The sequence below is a fragment of the Corvus kubaryi genome, unplaced genomic scaffold (assembly GCF_017639235.1).
Source record: "Corvus kubaryi isolate FWS band 111438036 unplaced genomic scaffold, C.kubaryi_AGA036_p1.0 37396, whole genome shotgun sequence".
NCBI classification, from domain to species: domain Eukaryota; kingdom Metazoa; phylum Chordata; class Aves; order Passeriformes; family Corvidae; genus Corvus; species Corvus kubaryi.
In genome coordinates this window covers 7,550,469-7,577,812 of record NW_024581135.1, presented here as the reverse complement: position 1 = coordinate 7,577,812, position 27,344 = coordinate 7,550,469, and the positions used below count along the sequence as shown (strand labels likewise).

The 27,344-nt window shown below is 42.0% G+C and overlaps 1 protein-coding gene across 3 annotated transcripts in view; it reads right to left on the bottom strand.

Moving 5' to 3' along the window:
- DPP10 (dipeptidyl peptidase like 10) overlaps positions 1-27,344 on the bottom strand; it is a 454,002-nt gene that overhangs the window by 225,613 nt on the left and 201,045 nt on the right. For 2 of the 3 annotated variants that reach the window (XM_042040819.1, XM_042040821.1), the window contains exon 1: positions 27,080-27,295. The exons of the other annotated variant lie outside the window; for it this stretch is intronic. In XM_042040819.1, coding sequence (XP_041896753.1) covers positions 27,080-27,151 — 72 coding nt within the window. In that variant the 5' untranslated portion in view covers positions 27,152-27,295. Of the gene's footprint in view, positions 1-27,079; positions 27,296-27,344 lie in introns of those variants that run through there. 3 annotated transcript variants of the gene reach the window in all.

The window sequence follows — 27,344 nt, the reverse complement described above, 5'->3', positions numbered from 1 at the left end:
GTATTTGTTTGATGCCTCACTCTATTACTCAGAGGAGTTCTGATCTCCGTACTTCAGATGCCAACATGGATCAGAGCCAGCCTTAAAAATATGTAAATTTGAATTGCCAGAGAAGTAATGATTAATTAAATTCACAGGAAGTTGATTCAAAACATGTTTGAGGTAACATTAATTTTAAAACTGCCTCAGTTAGTATTCCACACACATGCCTAAAATTTTACATATTGCCAAACATTAAGAAGATGACTTTTGAGAAGGATTATGAACAGTATGAGTTTTCGCAACAGTCTCCTTCATTTCCTGACTGCAGAAAAATGAGATACAAGACATGCTTTTTTTTCTTTCCTCATTTCAGGATCTGGAAATGTTCTTGGAATTTTCTGGAAATAATTCCCTTTTTACCACGTATCAGTACCCTATTTCAGGGTTAACAGCCACTTCTTGACAGAAACTAAAGACAAAAAGACAGAGTTGAAGATTATGGTTGGTCCTGCTTCAGAAAGCTGTGTGTTACAGTGTGCATCTCCACAGGAATATTAACCAGGTTTAGGCTATTTTTTTATAGCTTCTTAAACAACACATTACCCCAGATTCTGATTTCAGGTACAGCTCTGGAGCACCAGTGCCAAAATCACAGAGGCTCCCAGTGCAGATGAAAGCCAGACTGAGCCCGCTGCTTTCTTAGTGATGCACTGTGTACCTCACCAGAGTAAGGCATGGGAGTCACCCAAATATAGACTTCCAAGAGAATGATGAGTTCTGGTCCAGCAGCACCTTCTACATCACATCAAGGATTTGTGCATTGACACAAGCACATTTTAAAGAGAAGGCAGAAGGGGCCCTACTGAAAGGATCATTACAGAAGGCTCTCCTCCTCGATGAGGGCTTTGCTGATAGTGAGACACACCAACAACCTCAGGCAGAGAAGATGGGGACTGAATCCTAAGGTAGAACTCTGTATAAATCATCTTCTGAAGCTGTGCCCTTGATGATCCTCAAAGCTGCTATTGCTTTGGTTGAGCTCTGAAACCTTCTAGGACTAAAGACCTTTACTTCTCTAAGCTCTTCTCATACAGTACTTTAAAAAAGAAAGTTTTTGAAGCAGACAATTCTTTATCGACTTCTTCACACATCCTGAAATGCTCTCTTAAATTTTATTGATCTCTCAAGATAAATGAAGCACCCTTCTGGAATTTGGACAATAGAAAATGCCTTACAGTATATCTTCAAACATGCTGAGGATTTATACGCGCTCATTTGAACAAATAACTGTAATTGTGTGGTAAACCTGGATCTGGGTTATAGGTGTCCATCACGACAATGAACCAAGCATGACTCAATATCCATAATCTATTTTCAAAATGCTGGGTTTGTTTCGATTTGTTTTCTAATAAAGTCTGGTTAAGCTTCAGTGCTTCATTTGAAACCTTCTGCATTCAAACTTTGCTTAGGACATGAATACAACTCCAAAGCCTCTTATTAAATGCTCATTCAGTGATGCTTTCCATGCAGGTACCACAAAGCTGACCTGTTACTTGCAGCATTTACACTCAGCACATTTTAGTAATTTTAAGTGATGATCTGTTATGCAGCATCCTACAAAGCTGCCCTGGTAATCACCTCTAATGGTTTCTACAGTGGTTCTTTGGACCACAAAGACCTCTCCTTTCCAAAATGAACTGTTTGCAGATAACACACCGAGAAAGCCCTCTGACAGTAATGTCTGTCTGCACTCCTTACTCATTTTCTTATTCCAGTATCTCCCTGCTCTTTCCCCATCCTTTAATAACTTTCTACATTTCCCCATAATTTAATACACTCTTGTGTCAAATTGTTGCTGTTCTTGCCCACCAAATATCCCTAAACCTGTCTTAAAGAACTGTCTAACCAAGTTAGTTTTCCTATGAATATGCCATAGTCATCCAAATTCTTAAACATAGGAAACTCTGGTTTCCAATTCAGGTTTTACAGTTCCTACCTATTTTCAGGGTTTTCTACTACCCACACTATCAGTGTTTATAAATAATAACAAACACCTCCAGATCTTTATGAATTGTGGGTCATCTGCTGTGGATTCCACAGAGCAAAACAACAATCTAAGAAAAATGGAAATAAAAGATTGTCCTATGCTTTAAAGACCAGGCAAACGAGCACAACCAACCTGTGCCTGTTCCAGTTCAGCCTCCAGAGCACACAGAAAGACAAAAGCCCTGCCTTACTCCTCTGCAGATATGCAACACTTCATAGACAAAGGTAAGTGACAAAGATGTCTCTCAAACTGTTTTCTTCAGCTCTGTTATTTGTCCATATTTTCTGTAATTAATTCAGTAATTACATTCTGGAATGAATGTTTACCTTTTCCCTTCTCTACTGTTCTAGTATTGCATTCTTTACTGAAAAAAAAAGTGTGATTTATATGGCATTCCCAGCCTTCAAACTAACTGAGAATACATGATTCTCCAGCCCCTGATGAAGAACCTTCCCCCATTTTTCAGTGTCTACATTATTCCTGCACGCGTATTATGTAGTATTCAGGTTTGAATACTCAGCCAAAATTGTACCTGCCAGTTTTATGAAGAATTGCAGCTTTCTAATAAGAAACACAAGACTAGAAAGGGGGAAAAAATTAAAAAAAGAAAAAAAGAAAAAAAAGTCCAAACCACAAAAAAACCTCAAACCAGTATAATCTGGGTTTGTCAATTTTTTTAATGGATTAAAACAAAACACAGTAAAAAATAAAAGCATCAACAGAGTAGCACCAACTGTGAAGTTAATAAAACTCATTTTATCATCATGAACAATGAACTGGAAAAAATAGATATAGCTTTTCCCTCTTCCACTTATGTAATGCACTAAATCACTCTAAGTGTTTAAAATGCATATTAAATTATTGACCATACCAATCTCCCTAGTCCATAAAAAATCCTGCAGAGAAAGGCTTTGCCCACACAGCTCTGCTGGCTGCATCCCTGGACACAGGTCTGAGTCCCACAGGGCATCTTTGGTGCCTTAAAACACATTTATTTACTTGTGTGGGACTTTTCTGGTTGAAGATGCCCAAAATAAAGGAAAGCTATGCTGTCTTGTTAAAAACCTGTTTTAACAGCAAACAGCACCAAGGAGAGATACACAACAAGGGCTGAAAACCCATCTCCATGGTGTTTCTGGAGTATTGGAGACACATGTGAATGCTGGGAAGGGATGGTACTGCAAGCCTTATGTATTTCACTGTTATATGTCTTTATTTATCCATTAAAAAGTATTTACATGCATTTTAAATACCAACACATATCTCTATTTGCAGTCTGATATTTAAGATATTTCAATATCCTGAAAATAAACAATATGTAACTATGGATATTTAGAGCACTGTTCATAAAAATCATCTTGCAGTGGCTATGGACAAGCTGCAGCTAAAATTAGAAAATAATGATAGGTTTTTTCATAGGAATGGAACATGAAATATAATTCATATGTCAAAGATGCCACTATCATTTCCTGAGGCAGATGACAAAAAATATCACCAAAATAGCTTAGTTATATGAAAGTACTGTTTTCAAGACAGCAAAACAAATGATTTTGCAAGTCCAGTGCAATGGTGGTATGGGAACTTTATGCTGTTTGCATCATGTCCTAGAATCAGGAAATAAGAACAGCAACAAGCAGCTTTGTTAAGGATTAAACACTGATACAGTGATATGGACAGAGATACTGAATAAATGAGTATTCAGGATGAGTTCATTATGCTACCACAGCAAGCTAGCCAGCCCTGTCTTTGAGACGGATGTGTTTGCTCTCAGTTGAACGCTGCAGAGCAAATATTAGAGTTCAACCTATTCCAGAAGAATCTGAAGTCAGGAAAGGTAATCTGCATAATAGCAGCAATTTCCAAAAGTATTTACTATTAATTAATCACATGATTGAGAAAACTTGATAGAAAACTCAATGAGATTTCACTTACTCAAAAAAACCATTTGTAGCCTGCCTTTCTTTAACCTCAACAGCTGCAAAAATCTAATCAGATTTGCCAACTATATGACACGAAGCTACAAATTCTTCTGTCTTATACATTTTTAATTATTTATTTTGTGCAGTGCATCCTCTGCATTGTTTCTGAGCTGAACTAGAGATGTTCCTGGCAGAGACCTAAATAGCTTCCAAAGGAAAACTCTTCCAAACTCTAAACAAGCTGCAGGTACCCAATCAGCATCACACCTGCCTCTATATAACCTGCTGGAACTTGGTGCAAAATGGGGCAGAAAAGGGATTACATTTATTAACAATGACTTTTAGAAGTTTGAATACTTGCTGAAATTATTTATTATAACTATTATTCATTATTATTATTATTTATGGGTATTATTTCATTTAAACTACAGCATATTAAGTAAATATTATTTATATGAACTCTTACAGCACTACTTAATTTTTAAAAATATTCTGAGACTTTCCATTAAATAAGACACACATCAAAATCACTGCCAGGACATGTACAAAAGAAAGCTGGCAGTCTACAATCCTGCATCTGCCAGGACACTTCTGCCCTGCACTACCACAACAAACACTGCAGGGATTATGTCTGCATTGCAAATGCCAGGTTACAAGAAGAAAAGAAAGACTTGAGTACCCACTATGCAACACAACACCCAGTTAGGCTGCATTGTGCATTGCACTTTGCACAAATAATGTGTTGGAGGAGAAGTCTAAGAATGATTTTACAAAATGAAAACAACTAATCTGGAGTAAGAGACTCTAGGTAACTGTTCAGAGTTCCCATTGTTTCTGGGAAAACAGGAGTAAGTGTTTTTCTTTCAGAATTTCACTATTGGTTCATCTATTAAACTTTAATTTTGCAAAACTTTCCTCTAAGTTCCATGCTAAAAGTTGACAAAAGGTAAGAAAATTTATGAATCTGCAGTAGGTTCAGTAACTTCTTTCCTAAAGATCAAGACAACAACATTACATATGTGTAGATTTCCTGCATCTCTTAACGAAAAAGGAAAAGTATCAGTAGTACACTGCATTATTTTTGCAAATGGTTTCCAGCTAGTGAGGTTCAAATGATATACAGCCTTATAAACAACCCTATAAACAACCTTACAGCACATGCTGCATAAACCTGTAACGAAATACATCACTGAACCAGCCTGCCTCTGTCACTGTGGACCTGCTGCTGCTCCTATCTCAGCCCAAAACGTGGCACCACGTAGGACGAGCATAACACTGTCCAAACTGACACAATGTTCAGAATATTCACCAAGTCTGCCGAGACAAAAATAAGCACCAGCTCTGCTGGCAGCAGTTGAACAGCAAACGTCTTCCCACTGGCTGATGAAAATGTCAAGAAGAGTGAGCTCCAGTAGGATAAATGAGGTCACTGTTTGCAATTCCCTGCCAGCCTGCTGGTTGAAGAAAACACCATTCGTCAGTAAACCTAAAGCAAAACACACTATACCACAAAGCTGCCCCTAAGTCACTACTCATCCCTCCCCAAAACAAACAAGCAAAAAAATTGCTTTTAATTCTGAAAGACAGCCTGTACACCTCTTACTATTATAAGCATGATGTTCGTTTAAACACTGAATAAAAACTAAAATTTAAAAGCAATTTCATGGTAATCACAGTCGACTGAAAAAAAAAAAAAAGGCCAAAAATAAATGCAAAGCAATGGCTGTAACACTGCTTCTGAACCACTTCTCCAAAATTATGCTACAAACTCTTGGAGGTCCAATATTTATAGGGAACCCTGAATTGGCATGCAGCACATTCATTGTGTTAATCAGCCTTAATAAATACATCCACCCCAGGGCTTTGGACAATCCTTTGATGCTCAATCTGCCTGCTTTGAGGAAGTGCTCCAGGAAACTATTTTAGGACTCTTAAATAGAATACACAGAGAGAAGGAGGCTGTGCTGAAGGGTTTAGAGGTGTTGCTCATGGAAATGGCATGTTCAGCCCATGTCCACAGACACTAGAATCAACTCATGGTTTAAATCCCTTTGTGTTACCACAAAAAGAACAGCTGCACAGGACAGTTCATTCCAGGACATCTGACTATCAACAAAAATAATCTTTAACTCTATCCATTTTTAATTAGGCTTTGTCAATAAGAAAGCCTGGCTGAGCTTTACACAGGTCCCCACTCCTGCTGTATGTAATGTTGGCACTGTTTATCCTCAGCAGTTCTAATCCCGCTTTGAAAAATGAAGTGTCAGCATCAGGAATTAAATGCATTAAAAAATGAACACCGGCATGATCACACAGGCCATTTGTTCCCTTTAAATACTGCTTGTGCATAGAAGATAAAAGTATTGCTGGGATAGCTGAGGAAGCTTTGACAAGCCTTTGGGGAAAAGAGTCTGCTACTGCCAGCACGGTGCAGGAGCACACCTCTTTCACAGGAGCATTAATCCGAGGAGGCACAGTACAAGAAGAACCTCTCACCCCTCCACAGGCCAGGAGTCAGAGTGGGATGGAAGTTTAGGAACAGATCCACCCTATGGCTTTGTAGCAAACACCTCCAAAGAGACACAGAGGGATAGAGCCCTGCTCCTCACTTCCCACCTCAGATCACGACCAAAAGGCGCTGCCTACTACTGGGGAAAATGAACACCTTCCTCCCCTGGAAAATCCCATGGGTGTGATATCCACCACGGGGCTCTTTTCTGGGGGCACGGCTCTGAACCCTGCTGTGGGCAAAGATGAGATTCCAGAGGTGAAGGAAGTTTGGACAGGATGCAGGATCAACTGCAGAAATGAACTCCATGGCTTAGGTCACACACCTCTGCTACCTGCAAGGTAAAGCTCTCTACTCTCAGTGCACAGCTTTGCCAATAAACTAAGCCACACAATTAATTCTTTAATATACAGTAATGATCCTGTTTCTTCTGTGATCTTGGGATGAAAGCACAGCATGTGAATATAGATTGCTGTGTTATGGCACCAGGACCTTCCAGGCAACCAGCACCCTGTGGATCCAGATACACCCTGCCCAGCACTTCTGAAGGCAGGAGAGATCTCAAGGGGGTTTCCTTCTTTTAATAACTGAACAGCTTAATACAGGAGTCAGTGACAAAAGAAATACATAAGGCACAATTTGATTATTTCCATCTGCTGATTTTACAGTTTCTTAAAATGCCATTTCCTAGATGGCTGCTCATGTTTCCTGAGGGGGGCTGTGCTTAGCCAGGGGAGGGGCTGCGTTTCCGGGGGTCTGTCCTTGCACTCCTCTTGAGACATCCAGCTCCATCCTCAACCCACAAATCGAGGCCACAGCTCACCCCAGAACTGAGCAGCTGGGCTTGCCCAGGGTCTCAGACTCTCACCCCACAGCCTGCCCACAGCCAGCTCACAGCCCCAGGATGGCTGCAGCACAAACCCAGCAGATTTTCCTGAGCATCAGGGCCTGCTGGAAACATCTGCACCCAGGGAAGTTGGGCAAAACCACTCCCAGTCTATTTCCAGCAGTGCACAAAGGCACTTCCAAAGACCATGCCCTGCTACCCTCCTTCTCAGTCACTCCTTGACAGAGCATTATACAAATGGGTACATATAGGATCCCTGTCTGCCTTTAGGTGTTCATGCAACTTTTGAAAATGCTGCAGTTGACAGAAGCCCTGGGGATCTTGGCCATGGACAGGGTGCCACAGCTGCCAGGAGCACATCCTGACAAGGGTCTGATGTGCAGAATGTAGAGGGACACGTGATCTGCACCACATCCAAACCACATCCAGCAGTCTAGAGCTTCCCATCTCATTAAAAGGGCATCTCAACTCCCTAAAACACATGGGAGAAGATAATAACACCAGCACCTGCCCTGGCACAGCAGCGCTGTGGCAGCAATGAGCAGACAGCAAAAAGAAGAGAAAGATGACGAGGGCCATGGATGCAAAAATGAATCCTAAAATGTCCTGATTTCCAGTGGGATGCTATCTGTGTCTTAGGGCTCTTGTCTTGATGAGGAAGGCTACATACAACCTGATGGGACATCAGCCAAGCCTGTCCTACGGCAGCTGTAACTCCTGAGAGCCGTTTGTGAGTGAAGGATCTGCTGCTGTCCACCTTCAAAAAGAAGAAAATAAAAAAAGATACTGGGGAAACCAAAACTGGTGCATGGAGAAGATGGATTCCACAGGCAAACAAAAAATAGCTGAAACATGAGACACTTGTGAACTTTTTATTTCCAAAACATAATAGCTGGAGCCTTTCATCTTCTTAGCACACTAATCCAGCAGACAGACAGGTGGCAAGCAGCCCCTAGCTAGGACCTTAGAAAGGGTGGCTGGTGAAACAATACCCACTTGAACACAGCTTTGGCCTGAAGCTCTACGACATGTTGTACCAGCTGAGAGCATCCTGCAGGGCTCCACTGCTGAGAAAGGTTTTAGAAACATACCTTTCACAAATGTCTTCCATCAGAATCTCTTTTATCTCTCATAATGATGAAAGCACTATTGTGCTGAAATGACTTTTGGTTTTACCAAGCAGACATCTAGAGTTGTCTGTGAGATATTTTTCAAAAAAGTCCCAGCAACATTATTATACAGAAAGACTTTACATGATTATTATTGCTCTTCATTAGAGAACCTTGTGCTCTCAAATGGTTATTAATAATAGAAACCTTTTAAAGCAATCACACATTTATATGATATAAATCTTATTTTTGGTCTTTTGTGGAAAAAACACAGAGATTGCGTCTTGAAGATGCGCTTACACCACAAATGAAAAAAAAGAAACAACAAAAAAAAAACATTGCTGGGAAGAAGAAATCTCTCCTTAACCCCTTACTGCTGTCAACAGTATCTAAGTTATGTTTCCTGCCACATTTTATCCCATGGGGTCCCTGCTTGGTCCATAGACCTTCATGTAGCAGAAACAGTCACCCTTACCCTTCCCTACTTCTCCAAACAAATCTTTATCATGTGCAGGATGTGGGACAGGGATGTGGGACAGCCCCTGGAGTGGCTGGCAGCAGTGCCCTGACAGCCACCTGCCTGTGCCAGAGCACCAGGGAAGCACGGCACACACTGTCTTCCAGCACAGCAAAACGCAGGGAGACAGTGTGGAAGGCAGGGGGAAGTCAGGAGGACTCTGCAATACAGCCTGTTCTCTTTGCTGTTCTTTCTCATTGAAAATGCTGTTTGATCACAGGTCCAAAATAATTCACCTCTGTCACCTCCTTCTTTTCAGGGCTGCAGCGACATTCCTGGGCTGCAGAGCCAAACCAGAGGCAGCCCAGCACAACGAAGCCTGCGAGGTCTGAACAGCTCCAGTCAACACAGAGCTCTCACCCTGATGCCAACAAGTGAAGCCATTCACAGTGTAAGAGCTCAGGGCAGTGGGGTCGGCTCTCTACTCTGATGAGCAGGATTTTAATCCTCTCTCCTTCCTTGTTGGAGTTAGCTGTGCCATGGTCTGTACAGAAGTTTTCCTGACTTCAGCCATCCAGGGATAAAACTGGTTTTGAACCCTAACACAAGGCACTCAAATGGAATGGAGAAAACCTTTTTACTGCAACTTGATGAGAACACTTGGAAAAAAAACCCACCTGTCCTATAGCTGATGTTTTCAGGAGAAAGGTAACACTTTTGTCTTTCCCTTCTAAAGCCACACAGTTGCTATGATGGTTATTTCCCCTCTCTTCATGTGACAGCAAAAGCATAAAACAAGCCTGTTAACAGCTTGGGCGATGCTACATAAGGAAAATATTATTCCTTAAAATTGCAGGGGGAAAAACATCTCAGAAGTGAAAAATGTAATATCTGTGCTATATTTAAGTGCGGATCTCAAAGCACACTCAGGTCCTCAGCTCAAGCCTCACAGGTATCGGTAGGCTGTCATGAACAGGGCCAGTAAACAACTCAAAGCAAAGAGTAATTTTTACTGAACTCTAACTAATGCTCTCATTACACAGAAAAGTGAGGTTTTATGCTGATCTACACTATCCTTCTCTGAACAGCTTGCTGTTTGCTTTAAAAAAATACACAGTAAAAAGGTCTTTAGCTTCCTCTAATGTTCCCAATTACAAAACATTAATCTTTGTCAATCACCTTTGTCTAAGGTTTATATTTTGTGCCACCAGAACACTCTGACACAATGCCACTTCCTCTCCTGGGAGCCAGCAGCCTGAGACAACTCTGAAATCATGACATAACTCTAATAAATCCCCAGAATCATGCCAGCACTGTTCGGGTACAAATGAGCCCTGAAGCAGACCCTGTGATTGTGATTCAGCAGCCTCACACCATCACAGCAATGGCTCAAAGGCACTGCAGACCAAGCCCCCTTTCTTCACTGGCTGGGATGGTCTTGCCTAGTTCCTCCTAATTCTGTTTGCTCTCCATTTCAAAAGGAAAAGCACACAAACATCTGAAGAAAATCCAGCTCATACATTGCTATGTTTTATGCAGAGGAAATGTTCATAAAAATTGACTCTGAGAATGCATTTTTAATAGCAATGAAGAAAAAAAAAAATTTTTGCATTGGAGATTTAACCTGCCTGTACTGGGATCTGAAATCATTTCACCAGGCTAAGATCCAGACTCATTTCACCATCGTTGCAAGCATCTAATTTAAGAGCAAAGTCACCCAGGCTTCCCTCTATAATTAACCACAAAAGACTGATGGCCTGAATTGTTCTGCTGAAATACGTCAAATTTGTCTCATCCTCCCCGCTGATTTAAGAACTTCATCTAAAGCTTAAAGTCAGGTAAGAGGACTTTCAAATTTAAAAAAAATAAAAATAAATAAATAAATAAAAGAAAAAAGCACAGAAGGCAACCCAGAAACCTAGAACAGAAGACAGCTTTAAAAATACAACAGCCAGACAGCTACTCAAGGTCCACAAAATATTTAATGCCCATGCACTAAAATGTTACAAAATTGAATTGTGTTTACCATTTAATGAAGCAGATGGACAGAGCATGTGCTGTTTTCTCTGCATAAAAGCCCAATCAAAGTAAAACAGCATCCCTTCTGATGTCCACATGTTGGTAAAATCGAGGGATTAATAACGATGCAGTCAGAGTCGTAGTGCTTTGCTTCAAAGAAATTAGCAAATGGAGATTAATTTTAACAACTTGATGCATATCTGATAAATAGCACTAGAAATACAGAAAATACATGTTTCAAAGTTGTATTTTCATGCAATTATTTGAAAAGGCTTTGTCACAGTGGCATGAAAATTGGTTACTGTCTACTGGTTTGTAATCATTTCTGCCTTAAATTGGTTTTCAGAACCCCAAGTACCTCAGGCTGGATGTTGTGAGCGTTTGGCATTTCTGAATGTTGTTGATCAGTCACACTCCAGAGCAAAGTGTTTGCAAGCTCAGTCTGTGATTTTCTTCCCAGGTTTGCCAGTGGCCAGGAGAGATGAAACCACACACACATCAGCATCTACAGCTCCAAAGGGTGGCAAATCACCATGAAAGGTATGGAACCAGCACACTGGACAAGATTCCTGTGCAGACTGTGGGAAAAGCACAGACCCAACAACAGGAAGATGCAAGGCCTGGTGAAGGAGATCTGGGTAACCCATTTTTGACAAAAACTCCCACCATGGCAAACTTTGGGAAAGGAAGAAACTGCTTACACACCCATATGCCATCCTGAGTTGTGAGAATGCCTCTGGACACCCGGGACTTGGGCTGTATAAAAGTGGTGCCTCTGGAAGAACACTTGGGGACCCTCACCACCAAGAAGACCAGAAGAAGGGCCAGCTGGACTGCAGGGACACATGGTGCTGACTATAATCTGTCTCTCTTTCTCTTTCTCCCCCCTGTCTCTTATTATTTCTACCCCTCTCTGTCTCAATTTCTCTCTCTCTCTCTCTCTCTCCATCTCTCTCTCTCACTCCTTGCTGTTAAATAAGATCTGTACCATTGACTTTAGCATATGGCCTAGTTCATACTTTAATTTGTACCCTAACATTATTTCAGGAGTGGGATCCTAACATTATTCCAGCAGAGCTTAACATTAGTTGGTGTCAGAGGTGAGATTGTAACACAGGGTACTAGTCCAACCCCAAGTTCACAGGACCTGGCACACTTTCAGTGGGCACTGGTCCTGTGCCGTGGTGCACAGTGGGTGGCCCACCCATGCCATACCCCTCTTCCCAGGTTTTAAACTATCAACACTTTGTCTAAAATCTGTTATTACAATAATATAAAACTACCACAAACTGTTGCAATATTTTCCTTATATTTATTTCATGGGTGTATCATGATCCAATCCAGTACAGGAGCCCTTCACTCTGACCAGCAGCACAGGAGCTAGAGGCAGATTACATCCAGACAACTGGTGGCTTTATTATGTAACATTTCTGAAAAGGAAAATGGGATTGAGTGGTTTATCCTAATGTTCAAGGATTGGGGATGACTGGATTAAAGTTTTTTAGTCACTGTTCTGTTACTCCTACCAAGACTGGCTTATACTGTGGAGGACAAGGGATGTTGCTTAGAGGAAAGGGTTATTTGCCCTAAGCTGTACTGCTTGGAAGCAAAAGTTAATATGGATCAGATCCAGCTTCATGAATTCCACATCTTGTAAGAATGGAGAAACTCCTGTAAGGCTGGTTTCTTCAAAGCCATAGCACAGTGAATTAGAACACAGCTACTCCCTGAGCAGCAGGGCTACCTGTAGTTTCATTAATATCCAAGAAAATATCGATAAAATCTCCAACTGAATTTACACAACACATATCCCAGGATGAAAACTTAAGTAACTCGCAACGTAACAGCTACATGTTTATGAGCCCTTCTAGTGTTCTGGGGAACATTTTCAAAGCACCTACCATTGTATCATTTCAAACTGCATCACAAATGTTCACTACCCAAAGTGTAAACCCTCCTGGGAAGCAGGTATCGTTACATTCAACTACAGTTTGGTTTCGTATCACAAGTGATTTGATGCCTCCAAACTTCCACATTCGACTGCAAGCACTAGGATAACTTCCAGGGATGTGAGTGTATTTTGAAAGAAAAAAATGAATAATCCATAGGGGAAGCACAGACAATAGCTTTTATACATGTCCATAAATCATAAATCCAGGCACAAAAAGCTACTCTTGGTCAGTGGCAAAATAATGAAACCCAAAATAAACCATTATGTTTCTTCCAGAATTAGACTCTTTGCAAGTTTCTGAAAGAGTCTTTGGGCATGGACCCAAAAAGGAGGAAAAAAGGTCAGAGACTTGAAATGGGATGAATGCACTCACAATCCTTTTCAGAAGTACCAACTGGTTCATCTTCCAATTACTGTTTCCAGAGGCTTTTTGCAGCCTCCACTTTCACTGCTCCATGCTCAGGGTCTGACTCCGAAGGTTTTGGGGCCTTACAGCAAAGTAGGACCACAGTATCTCAGCAGCTGGCATGGTCCAAAGAGCAGGGACTTATCTGGGGGGTCAAGATACCAGCAGTGGATTCAGAATGAACTCTCTGAGTCAGTATACACAAATAATTATAACACAGACTGCAGCAGGTTAAAGTTATCTCTATATGGCATACTGAAGATATTCAATTAAATTAATTCCTTATATGCATAGAACTATTAATATTCACCAAAAGTCCTTGAGCAAGAAAGGTCACCATGAAAATAATCCTGAAGTTCTAGTTAAATGTTTCCAGTCAAACCACGTGGAGACCCTCAGCTACTTCCTTTCCTAATACACAAACTTGCTGCCTCTTTTTCCAGTTTGATGGGATTGTTTGCAAATATTCTGTTTATGTAGTGATTTTTTTTAAATCAAATCACTTCAAGAGAATGAAATCCTCTTCACTCCCTTCTCCTCTGTACGGAAAGACACTCTCCCCATTCCAGACAGCCAATGCAAACTGCAAATCACATCAATTCACAGCTATTTTAGAAAAACTGAAACAGAAAAATGGAAAATGGAGATAACAGTATTAATTTTTATCCACTTGATACTTATCCTATCTATTCAGACTTCAGAAAATGCTTTTGTTTCCCTCGATGCTCCAACTGCAATTCAATCTTGGATGACGATTGAAGCCCTGTCACAATATAAATAAAACTTTCGAAACGCTTAGAATTGAACTGCAACTGCTGAAGTACAAAACCACAGAAACACAGAATCTTTGGTGTCATGTAGCTGAAGAATTGAACCCTCGAAAAACCAGTAGCTGCTTTGAAGAGAAATAATGAAAGGTCCTACAACCCTGTACACCAGAAAATATGGGATATTTCTGTGATTCTGACAGATTCAGAGCTGAGGGCCTCTGTACCAGGAGCCCTGGTTCAGAGATCCATAAAGAAACAGGCTTTTCTTGGTGAAAACAACTCACCCTCACCCAGATTAACCTGCTGGCACCCTCCAAATCCTGTTTTTACTTAGAAGTTTTATACTTGAGGTGAACTTCTGGAGACTCTCAAATTTCATGCTTCACCAACATCAGAGAAGGCTGCATGCTGAATGCATTGCCTTTGGGCAGTATCTTAAAAGCCAACTAACTTCTGATTTTTCCCAAATGATATTAAATCTTGATAACTGAGAGCTGTTTTCAAACACTTGAAGGTAAGGCACAGACACCTCCAAGTCTCAGAGGACTGTAGCACGCTCAGAAAGTAGATGTATTTTTCATAAGTATTACTAAAAACTTAATCCGTAAAATGCGTGAAAAGAGCTCATATGATAACAGGTAAGGAATTTTTCTGGTAGCAAAAAGAGTCACAGAGACAAGAACAACAACGAAATAGAGCACAAAACAAAAAGCAAACAAAAAACAGAAAGGGCATTGCAGTGTCAGTGGTTCATCAAGGTCAAGTTGCAGGAGACTTACTCATAATACGAAAACATTATCTCCATAGGAACATTCTCTTTCTCTGATGGGATTAAAATAAGAAGCCTGATTAAAATTAAAAACAAAAACTTCATTCAAGGCAGAACAAAAACAAAAGGAGAATCTTTTCCCATGTGGAAAAAAACCTAATAATATCACCTGGAAGTTTCCATCTCAGTGGAACAAAAATGTGAAACCCTTGCTGATTAAGAAACACCTACTCCTATGTTTTCTCCAGGACCAGTGGAAACTGATGAAGGGTCCCTTAAGATATCTCACAGAGCTCACCAGTTTATTTCATGGATTTGCCTCAAATGTTCATGAAATTTAAAGGATTTACACACTTGAAATGTCTCTCTCCAACAATCAGGGTTCTTCTAAACTACACTGCCTATTCTAAGCTTTGCACAGATAATTCTGAGCAAGTTTGGTTTCTTTATTTTTTACAGAAATTATTAGGGGAGGCCCCAGACCTCCCTGGATACCATGAAAGAGAGAAACTGGAGGACTCAGAGGGACGAGCTGTTACAATGCATGACATGGGCTGATGAGTACAGGAATGGAAACACGAGACATGCAGACAATGCAGCTGTGCCTTTGTGTGTGCTCATATAAAATATCCAAAAAGTATGGACAAAAATTATGGACAACTATAAATCAGAATAATGAGGTATCAGAGGAACTGAAGCCAGCCTGAGTTTTCTCAGGACAAAACAATGCTGCAGCTTTACTGCACTGAACTGAAGGCAACACACCATCTCTGCTGGTGCACTTCAAAATATACCTCCAGATCTTCACAATGACCAAGGAACACTCTCAGAAGAGTAAAAAACCCCAGTGTTACTACGGGAGTAGCCCTTAAAAAAGCAGACTTAGAATAATTAAGAAATACTTGGACAGATGAGCTATTTCACACTGACACAGCACATGGGGGATATTCTAAATTTGTGTCGTAGGTGTTTCTTTGTTTTCTTTTTCCTGATAGGAACGAGGATGACAAGAGACAGCACTGGAACCTGCAACACTGAGGTCTGATTTGTTGTTAGATTTCAAAGACCAGTCACTGGTTCCTGTACAGCAAGTACAGGTATCCAAAGGATAAGGTACTCAATCCAGAAGAGAGAAATTGGGTGATGTTTTTAAAGGGCTGAAGGAGTTCATGCATTGAAACTCTCAGTGACTGGAAAAAAGAATGAAAAAAAAAAAAAAGAAAGTATGAATGAGTTACTGTAGCCAAAACTCTGCAGAAATGCATGCACAGATAATTTATGTCACATGTGTGTTTCACACTCCTACTGTTCTGCAGCACTCTGTAAAACCTGCTGTTATTACATGCTATACTGGCATGTCTATTACTTTTCAACAAGAAAATCATTACTTTGGCCTGCCTCCTGGTCTTGCTGAGTTTTGTATAGCTCACCTGGCCATTTCAAAAACACAAGCTGAAAAATTGTCTATAAATCAGATACTTGACAGAAAAAAGAAGTATTCTGCACTATTTAGCACAGCCAGGGCTGTACTGCATCAAATTCTACTGTCTGCTTTTTAACAATACCATCACTTAGAAAAAATGGCACTAATATAATGGTTCAATATTCAGTGTAATGAAGTGGGCTCAACAGCATTCTACCAGTCACAAAAGAGACATTACTGTCTGTCGTTTGTGAATAAACTTCCCTTCGTCGTGATTTAATCAACCTTCATTTTTAACCTGCATACATAAAACATTACATGCTAGAAGCCTTAATTACTTTGAAAAACACCTGAATAATTTAAAGTACAGCTTTATCCATACCAAGAACCTCAAGAAACTCCTTAAGGGCAAAAGCCTCCCAGTGGTCTGTCAGCTAAATCCAAGAGCTTTTGCAGAACCAGTTAACTCATTTTCAGTGACTAAACATTGCTTCTACAAATACTTTTAAATACAGACTTTGTCTACCTATTATGTGCAGGGTCAGGAAGAAAGATGCAATGCAGGAAAACAATGTTTTAGATTTGGCCAGGTCTCAAGAGCAAGTCCCAATACACCAGATGTAAAACAAGACTTGTTGGGAGAAAAACACCTCCCTGAGGTACAGAACAAGTGATCCACCAAACAGATAGAGTCACTCCACTGGAGCTGAGTGGACATCAGTCATCTGCACAGCCCAACATGGACCTGCTAAAGCCACCAAACACGTGTTAATGTGTTTTCGTGCCTGCTTTAACCAAACCACCATATTACACATTCACAAGGAAGACACACATCAAGTTACTTTCACTGCAACAGTCTGTGCAATAAAAAGAAAGGAAAAAAAATTAAAAAAGAAAATAACTACTTTCCTCAAAAAATTTGTAGCAAAGGAGATGCTGTATAATTAAAATTCTTGCTCTTTCAAGGAGGAAAATAAAAACAAAGAAAAAAAAAAAGAAAAAAGTTTTCAGAATTCTGACAGCCAGATCAAGGTCCTGGCACGAGAGTTAACACCAGCTCACGGATGAATGCTGACCACACCCAGCCAAAGGGCAGCCTTTGAAATGCTTTCCAGCTGCAGCTTTTAGATCCCGAAGTAAATATATATTAAGTTTTGCCAAGTGCTGCATGGAAATCAGTAGAATTCCATTCTTCAGTCTGCAGCTCTTCAGGAAAAGTTCTCTTTAACTCAGATATAAGATAACGTATTATTCCTTTCCTGCTACAACAAAGATTTACAGTAGCACATAAAAAGAAGAGGAGGAACTTTCTATCATTGTCAGGCAGCAGAAAGGGAAAAAAAAGAGAGATGATTGCAATAAAGGTCGTTTTTATTCCCTCATAGGAGTTCATTTGTATCAACTATCAACAATAGTAAAACTACCAGTAATTCACTGATTCACCAAGGCACCCCCATCACTCCATCTCCTGTAGACTGCAAGCCATTACATTTCCCTGGAATACTACCTTTTTCCAAGGTCCAAAAATTTTTGCTTGGGCATCTTTCTGGAAACCATTTCTCATTTAAAGACATCAAAAGGCGCAGAGTTCAAAATTTACCTCAGCAATTCTGTTCCAAGGGTTAAATTGCCTGCCTTAAGAAATACGCTCCTTATTTCACTTTCCTTTCTGCTTTTCTTTTCATTTTATGTACCTGTTGTTTCTCATTATGATTTGTGCAAGATCAGGCACTCAATTGCAACACACAGCAGCACCTGGAAGGAATTTCTTACACTGTGTCTGTTTTCTCCCTTAGCTGGTCACAGCCAGAGATTTCCATCTCATCCATCCCATCCCTCCTATTTATGTACCTTGTTTCCACCAAGCTCGTGCCAGCCCACATTTTAGATGGTGGATGTGCTGAAGTCCTGCTTTTAATGGAAATCCACTACAGTAAAATAGATAATGCCATTCCCCTCATTAGGGGAAGTGGTTTCCATGTAAATGTGACTATGGCTCATTACTCCATACTCTACTTGAGCACACTAAGCACAACACAGACAGGCAAAAAAACCCACCCTGTTTTTCTCAGGTATTTTGCAATTTGCTGACAATTTTTGTGTGCTGCTCCTCTCCTCCTTATTACCAGTGTAAGTGCAAATTCCTAGAAATGATGGAAAGACTCACAGTGGTATGAAAGCAACACTCAGAGCTGGGTCTTCAGCATCCACAGATCATTGAGAAATAGGTGAGTGGTTAAGAGTCCTTCCTGCTCAGCTAAGTCACACAGGATTGTGCTGGCAGCAGAAACAGAGAAGGGATTTTCAGCCCTTATCTGCTGGGGTTAGATAAACAGGGAATACTAATTCTACCCAAAATCACGGAATTATGCAGATAAAATACAGCCTTTAGCACTATTAACCACTTCAGGGATAATCATTGAAAGCTATACTGGTTCATACCCAACATTCGTAAGTATGCTCTTTATTTACTATTTTCCTGGAATAATGGATGGAGAATGGATGGTACAAGAAAATCAGATTAAACTGATTTTCTAATACAGTCTTTTTTTCAGCACTACACAAATTTTCTAATGTGAGACTCCATTCACAGAAACAACATACATTGAAATAAATACAAAATCTTCCACCTGGAATTTCTAGGCTGCATAGATGGTCTCGAGGGTGAGTATTAACAAAGTGCCATAACCCCTCAGCAGGAAGAGCACATGTGTTACCCCAGACACCTGTGAGGCTCCTCCACTGGCACAGCAAACACAGATATATATGGAAGTGCAACACTTTGGTAGCAGTAACTGCACCCTAAATGACAACCACTGTGATTACTATATTTCATATCATCTCAGGTTTCTGCCTTGAGGGCAGAAATCCAGACTCTTTGCCAACTACCAGTAACACCAACTTCCTGAGACTCCTCTGGATTGTGAGGACACTCCTAAATCTTAGTGTTTTTCTCACAGAAGTACACAAATATCAGAGAGTCAGACTCGTGTTGACCACAAGCCACTGTCTTACTAACAGACCACCATAAGTGAGCTACCTCTCTGTGGCATTGCTCAGTAACATTTTAAAAAGGCAGTCAGCTTTCCCCAAACGTGCACTGGAGATCCATCACAGGCAACTCTGACATCTCAAATTCCCAAAACAACACACCTCAAATTCTGCCATTATTTCTGAAATTGTAGCCTTCAAGGACCCACCCAAGTCACACAGAAATTTTGCAATCAGCCAAGAACAGAACAAGGGCTTTTACTCTCCAATTTTGTAATCTCCATCCTCTTTCACGTTAGTGCAACTCTTCCAGATACATCCACCTATGTAGAGCTAGGAAAAAAATCTCAGCTACAGAAGATCGTATGATCTATAAACCTCCAGAAAGACTTAGACTCGTTTTGTTTCCTCCTGTCTATTTCAGATTCTGAGTGGTCCTCATAAGCATCTCTTGTGAAACTGAGACCTCTCCACGACCTGCAACTCATTCATTCATGTCAATGTATCTCTCTCTTGACCAGGGTGAAAAAAACCACTGGTATGTTTGAAAAACAGCAAACAAATACCTACAAACATGTAAGAGACCCAGTGTTGCAATGAAAAAGACAAAGTCATGCAATGTAGTTGTACCAGGCCTAAGCCAAGTGAAAAAAACAAACCAAAATCATACAGCTGCTTTTAAATATATGCATGTATTCACCATCTTCTATGTTTGTTAAAGCTGCGTAGCAAAGAGAGAGCAGCAGCACTGGACAGGGAAGCCACGTATTAAGGACCTGATTTGCACAGCTTTTGTGTTTCTGGAGGTTACATGGACCAGCTCCAGTCTGATCCCAGGAACCCAATACCCATCAAGAGCTGGTGCACCCCAGCATCAGCTTCTTTAATTTCATCCTAAAGGAATCCAGCTCACAGTCTGAAACTGCTCTGGGGTGCAAGACAAAATTCATCAGGGTCAGTCAGGATTTGTTCACTGGTACATTTTTGATCCAAACTAAAACACTACCATGGCTTTTCCCAAAAGAAACGTACTGCAAGCCAAGGGAACCTTCTTGAACTGCCCTTACTCAGGCCACCCAACTTTTAGAGCCATTATGTGTTTATTTAGAATTGTTATTAGACCACTGATTTAAACAGCTCTTCCTAAAGACTCAAAACTGCCGCACACCACCACTGCTAATTAAGTGTACTTAGACTCAAACCCTTGCTCTGAAAGACTCCCCCAATATATCCTAAAGGCTTTGATTTAACTGGGCTCTGAAGCCTGAGGATGGGAAAGGGGGAAAGGAGGTCAGCAGTCTCTGCACTGCCAGGAGCAGAGAGAACAAACACGGGGGATGAATGATCACTCGCACTGGCAGTGTTTGATTTACGTTCTTGCACTTGCCCAGCACTTCAAGCAAGTTTAACAGTTTTCCCACTGGCATTCGGAATTCTCTCCACATTCTCAAAAATAAAACTTCAATATTGGCCTGGTTTGTTATTTGGAAAGCTACAAAATGCTTTTCTTTCCTCCCCAAAGGAATGTAAATTGCAAATATTGCCCTAGGCAGTCTAAAATATGCCCCCAAAAGCTTTTAAAGAATCATTATTTTCCTTAAATTATCACATTGTTTAATACTCTCTAATTGATTTTCTTAGGCAATATCCTCCAAACGCCAGAGGGGTTTTATCTATTTTATCTTCGAATCAGTCAAAACTATTTACAGATTCTCTACATAAATAACACGTAGTAAGTTACGTGGCTGTTACCAGCAGTGTTAAGAAAGATTAGAAAAGGTCTTTTAGCTTCAGCCTTGGATCTGTAGGTCATCCAATGTCCTTCCTAATGAATAAATACAGTAATTTATCATCATCAGTCACCACCAGCATTGTGCTTTTTACTATCATATATTAATGAACATCATTCGATGCAGATGAGTGAAGCATATAAGTGTATGATTAAAGTGGAAAGGGACAGAGTTTGAGATATCCAAGATTCTGTGACTAATGCATCGACTTGAAATATGACACAGGTCCCGTAAGACTTACAAAGATGGTGTCAACAAGTTACAGGTACCTGGTGGCAGGACACAGGCAGGTGTGGCAGCAGGTGAGATGACCTGTGCCTTTGGATGCAATGTTAAAGGAAGTAAAATACGTGAAATACAAACTTGTACACCTACAAGTCCTTCCATAGGTCAGACAAATTTCAAAGCTCTGTTAGTTTCAAAAAAACTCACAGCAAAACACAACAACAAGAAAAACTACGATATCCCTCTAGGGATCATTTATTACATTCTTTACCACCACCATGGGAAGAGAGTCAGTGGTCATATTTGTGTGTCACTAACACATGCATGTATTCTCCAAATGCCCCCAAGTTATTAAAAAGTGATAAAATGATAGCTTTCAAATTTGAGAATAACATCAAACAACATCTCTGCTTAAAGAGTTCCTCCCTCTTGTTAATTATCAAAACAGCTTACCTGAAGCAATACTTTCAGTTGGAAGATGCTGGGAATAAAACACTGACTAATACATAATAAAATAGCTAATACAATATGTATATTCAAATATCTGAGGCTACTAAGTAACCTGCAGCATGCCTGCAATTCTTTCTAACACACAAGAGCCAAAAAGATTGCCCTGTTTCACAGTTTCTGATTTACTGCATTAAGTAATCCCTTTAATCCACCTGCAAGCGGAGGGCTCTGAATGCTGGAAGTCAGGTGCTGGGTGATGCTGCCTAGGTTCCCACACGCTGCTTTGCAAGCAAGGCACATGGCAAAAAGGCACAGGAACCATGAGGGGAGGGTACCAAGAACAAGAGAGCATCAGCGTGATCACCTTGCCTTGTGTCCACCAGCAGACACCTCTTTGTGGTTGTGCCCCAGGGCAGAGGGTGGATAAAGCACTGGAAGGGTCTTGGTAAAGTTTTCTGCATTAGGAAAGTGAATTTCTGACACTCATCTGACACTCATCACTTGCGAATTTGAGATGTACAGAGAAATACCCTCATGTGCAAAACATATACGGCTCAAGCTCCCCGAGATCGTGCATGCCCTCAGAGCAGTCACCAGATGTCACAGACAAAGATGCTCCTCAATTAACATCAGGAGCATCTCACCAAAAACAAGATCCTGCTCACCCCTGCCCTATGGATCTCAGAGCAGAAGACAAGAACTGCAGTGAAGATGGAAGACAAGCTTCAGGCTTTTTGTGCCAATCACCACAACCAGGTACACAGCTGAACTACATCGAAACAGTCACCCAGCAAGGAGAAAACAAATAAAGACCACGTGTACTATTGGAAAGATGACACATCCTGTGCCTTCCTCTAGAATCTGAATCCTGAACAATATTACAAACCACCACAGGTAACACATTTTCTTATAAGCTTCTCGTGCCACTGGTCACACAGTCAACAGATATTGCAAGCCTGTAATCCCCCTTGCTGGATTCAGTAGAGATATAGTATGGCCTCTATACAGTGAAAGAAATAGAATTTAAAAGTTAAGATTCAAATGATAGCTCTTTATGAAATATTCTGGGCATAATAATACAACCTTATTTCACCACTTCTATTGGCTTTTCTTTCCTACTGTTTGTGACATTGTGTTGAACCTTGCAATCCAGTAAGTTCGGGTAGAGCACCACAGCAAAGCAAGGTAAAAGTTCCACTAGGCTGGTAAGCAGGGAAAATGCAAAGTCACTTGGGAATATGTACTAGAACTGGATTTCTTATTTCAGCCTGAAGCCAGCTCTGAACACAAGCAGGAGTGGGGGGACATGGACCTGACCACCTAAGTCTTTCAAATCACTGGAACTGTTGTGTGTATGTGATTAAGAGTTCAAGTTTCTGCCTGACCCATCAAGCTCGAAATTACCTGAGTGGGGCAAGGGAGAGCCCTTTCACCTTGACAAAACCTCATTAAGGTGAATATTGCTCTGGACAGACACAGCTATCCATCAATATCTTTCCCACTACAAGATTAGAGTCTGGTTTTGGGAAAAAGAAGCAAAACAATGAAGACATAAAAATAGAAATTATTTTGGCTTTAGCCACCGAAAAAATAAAACACAGATAATTGTCTTTTGTTCAGATGTACTTTTAGAATGTGCCACTTGTCTGGTGACCACAGGAACTGGTCCTGAGACAGAAAAATTCAACTCCTTAAATCATGACAGTCAAGCAAACAGTAGCCAGTTGTCCTTGTTTGTTTACTAAACATGTAATTTAAATGCTTACCAAAAAATGTCCCTAGTTAGTACAGCACAATGTCTGATTTGATTTGTCCTTTACCTGTTTCAAGAAGAATAATGTAGTAGATTCTAAAATTATATACAGTAAAAAAAAAAAAAAATCCACTTTTTTTTCTGTTTTAAAATCAATTTTAAAAAGGCATCAGGTTCGGAGAGCAAAAGAGGCTCAGGAGAAAATGATTATAAATTTCAAAGGTCTGTCCTCTGCACACACAAAGAACAGTGAATAGCACCAGGTGGTGTAGATCATCTGGCTTTTTGTAAACAGACTGAAGCCTCACAAAGGTAATACCTAGAGGAATTATTTTAGTTTGTCATCTGCAAAGACAGCAACATTCATCAACCAGCAAGTCATTCAGGTACATTAGATTTTTCAAATATGCTGTGTCCACTGACATATTTGAACCAAATGGTTTTGCCTTCTGAAAAAGATCACTAAACAACCTTGTCCAAGACCCCAGGACAGTTCTTAAGAGCTACAAGATGACAACCACTCATTTTCATCCTCTAAAGGGAACTGAGGGAGCCACGTTCACTCCTGACACAGCGCTCAAGTGACAGAAGTCTGAGCACTTGGATAGAGCATTCCAGAAACACAAGTAATTTACAGCTATTTTCCTTTCTACAGATCTACCACCTGAACATAAAACTGTAATTTTTGCAATAAATATGACTCATCAGTCAGCAGTGAGGTGAGAATAAATCTGGCTAATTTATCAAATCGAATACCAAAACATCAATAGCACTGTTAATGGAAGTTGTTATTGGATGCCTTGTCCCAGGGGAGCCTTGGTGTAAAGGTACTATCAGATCAAGTGTTGGATATGAAGTTGTATCCAATTATTTATAAGGTGATGGCTGCGGGTGCCTCAGTCAGCCAACTCAAGCTTTTCTTTAAACTGAAGAGTTCCAGCATTAGCCTGCTGTAATTTGAAATCCCAGTTTGGGTCACAAGCCTATACATTTACCAGAAATGCTTCACCTTTGGTATGACTGCTCTCAGAGGTATCTGTAGAACCAGACTTTGGAATCAGGAAAGAGATTTAAACTTAGAAGATCTTGGTGCAATTCCTTGTTCTTTCTAGGACTTCCTACTTCTCTACCAGAGAAGATTTGCTGGCCCTGCTGCCTCAGGAAACCCTTCTCAGAAAAGACACCTTCTTGTTATGAATAGATACTAAACTCCAAGTATCACACTTAAGTTCACACAAGCGCACCAGCAACATGAAATGTGAAACATGAGTACACAGACAGAGATGGATTTATTAAAGACCCTAAGAAGGATGCATTTTCCATATGAGCAAGCCCATGAGAGTGCTGTGGAGTATGGAAAAGTGGATTGAACATATGAACCCCTCTTCTTCTCCCCATGCTCACCACAGCATCTGCATGCTCACTCTGCAACTTCAACCATGACAAGCCAACAAAAAGCTTTGAAACAATTATATTCTTCTGTTGGGATCACAGCCACACCACGCTGCTGCACTAACAATGGTTTCCAGAACAAACCTGAAATCAGACACAGCCTCTGGTCAAGCCCTGGCCAGGGCTGAGCGTGTCCCATGGATCTTGGCTGCTGCAGAGGTGCATGAATGGACATCCACAACCCTGGCCTCATTCTGCATGGAGCTCACTGCAGGATTCAGGCCTCCATCCTTATCATGGGCATTCAAACCCACAGAAAGACTTGCTATTCACTAAAAGCAGCATTTTGCATGCCATACTGCATTATCTCCCTGGCACCTAAGACAACAGGCAACCAAAGCTGATTCAACATCAACTTTAATCAAGACAAGCAAATTTGGTCTGAAAAACCCAATCCAAATATACAGGACTTCACATCTACGCTTCATTCAGCCAGGCCCACAGACAAACCAGTGACTGCCACATCCACCACTGACAGAGGCTGAGAATTCCACAGCACGAAGGCAATCATACTTCTATATTTAGGACAAACTCTTAATATTTAGTGTGCTTTACATTGATATCTTACTGCTGTTTCTCCTTACAACCTAAAAAAGCAGCCAAACTGGTAATTTTTCTCATACAATATTAATCCTGCTTTGAAAAGACTTCCACCTCCAATAATTGCCAATTCAACATCTCTGAACTGAATATAAAGAAATAGAGATTGGTTAAGTTCAAGTACTTTTTATTACATCTAATAGCAGTATCCCTCTAAAGAAAAACAATGTCCTTGAAATTTATGAGCTCTATGAACCTCTGAGTCCATTTAAAATGATCCTCACTTTTCCATAAATTCTATTTGCATAGAATTTAAGCACTGATGGAAGTTACCCATCTATGTCAGATCACGTAACTTATGCAATTAATTTATTCAAGAAAGATCAAATGTATTATTTTACCAGCATTACATGAAAATGTACCATAGTACATACATTTCCGAGCAGAAAGCATGCATCTTTAAATTTATTTAAATGAATGAGTTCACTGATACTGGACGGACCCCTCAGAGCTGAATGTGGGTGTGCTTGCAGGACTGGGTACACGGACTCGGGCTTTCTAAAGCAGATCTGAGCCCAGCAGCTTCCACTGCTGCTGTTTTTCACCCAATACGAGCGTATCGACGGAAAATTAAGCTCCGCGTATGGATGTAGCGGAGAATGAAAACGTGAAATGCAGTTCCCCACGTCCTGTGAGCCCATTCAGCGTGCCGGAGTTCCGAACCAAAAGCGGACCGCACGGACATGTGCAAAAAAACCCCTCCATTGGAGTTCGCATATTTTAAGGTGTTTGGGGGCGAGGGAGAGCCGAGCGCTGCCCGGGGGCCTCTCCCGCCGGGTGCCGAGGGCAGGTGCGCGGCTGCGGCTCCGGCACGACCCCCTCCCCGCCCCGGGCGCCGAAGGGTCCCCGGGGGCCAGTCCCATCCCTCCCGACGCCTTAGTGCTGTCGCCCGGGAACATCAGGCACAGCGATCTGGTGATGGAAACTTCGATTTTGTGACCATGACATCCAAGTTCGGCTGCTCCCCGGTACCATCTCTCATATGCGGACGCCGCCCGATACTCGACAGCTAGCCGGTACCGAGAAACACCGCTACCGAGAGGCATCAGCACCCCGCCAGCCTCAGCCCCGCCAGCCCACGGGGCGGCACCGTCGGGCCAAGGGACGTGACTGCCGCCCGGCCGCTGCCAAAATCCCCCCGGGAACCCTCCCCGGCCTCCGCGGCCGCTCCCTGCCCGCCCCGCGCGGAGCGGGCGGCGATGAGGAGCGCCCCGCACCGCCGGCAGCCCCGGCCGCTCCCGCGGTGCCACGGCTGCTCCCCGCGGCCAGGGCAGCATCCCCCCGCCCGTGCGTCTCCCCCGGCGCAACTCGCGGGGAAGCGGAGCGCAAAGTACAGCGGGACCCGCTGCCACCGGGGCCGGGGCTGGGATCCAGCCCCGATGGGGATCCCGACGAGGCTGAGTCCCCTCCGGGCGGCCCCCAGCGCATCCCCGACACAGCTCTGCGGGGTTCCTTCTTCTCCCCGACCGAACCGCCCCGAGGGCGCCCGTGTCCCCCGTCCCCCTCCCGCATACTTTTCCCCAGCTCCACACAACTTCTCCGGGACGGCGGCCGCCCCCCGCCCCGTCCATCCCCAGCCCCTCGCCGGCGCCTCCCGCCGCGGCTCGCACCTGGTCGGGCTGCGGCGGCGGCGGGTTCCCCCTGCCGCCCGGGTGCGCCGGCTGCTCCTTCATGGCTGTCATCGCAGGGGCTCGGCGCGGCGCCTCTCACTGCTGCTGCGGCCCCGGGCACCCCTCCCTCGGCGCCAGCCGCATGACACCAGCCTCCCCTGGAAGTGGCGCGGCGGAGGAGGAGGAGGAGGAGGAGAAAGAGGAGGACGGGCGGGGGGCGCCCCCCCCAGCACAGCCAAGAACAACCAGCAGGCACAACCCGGCG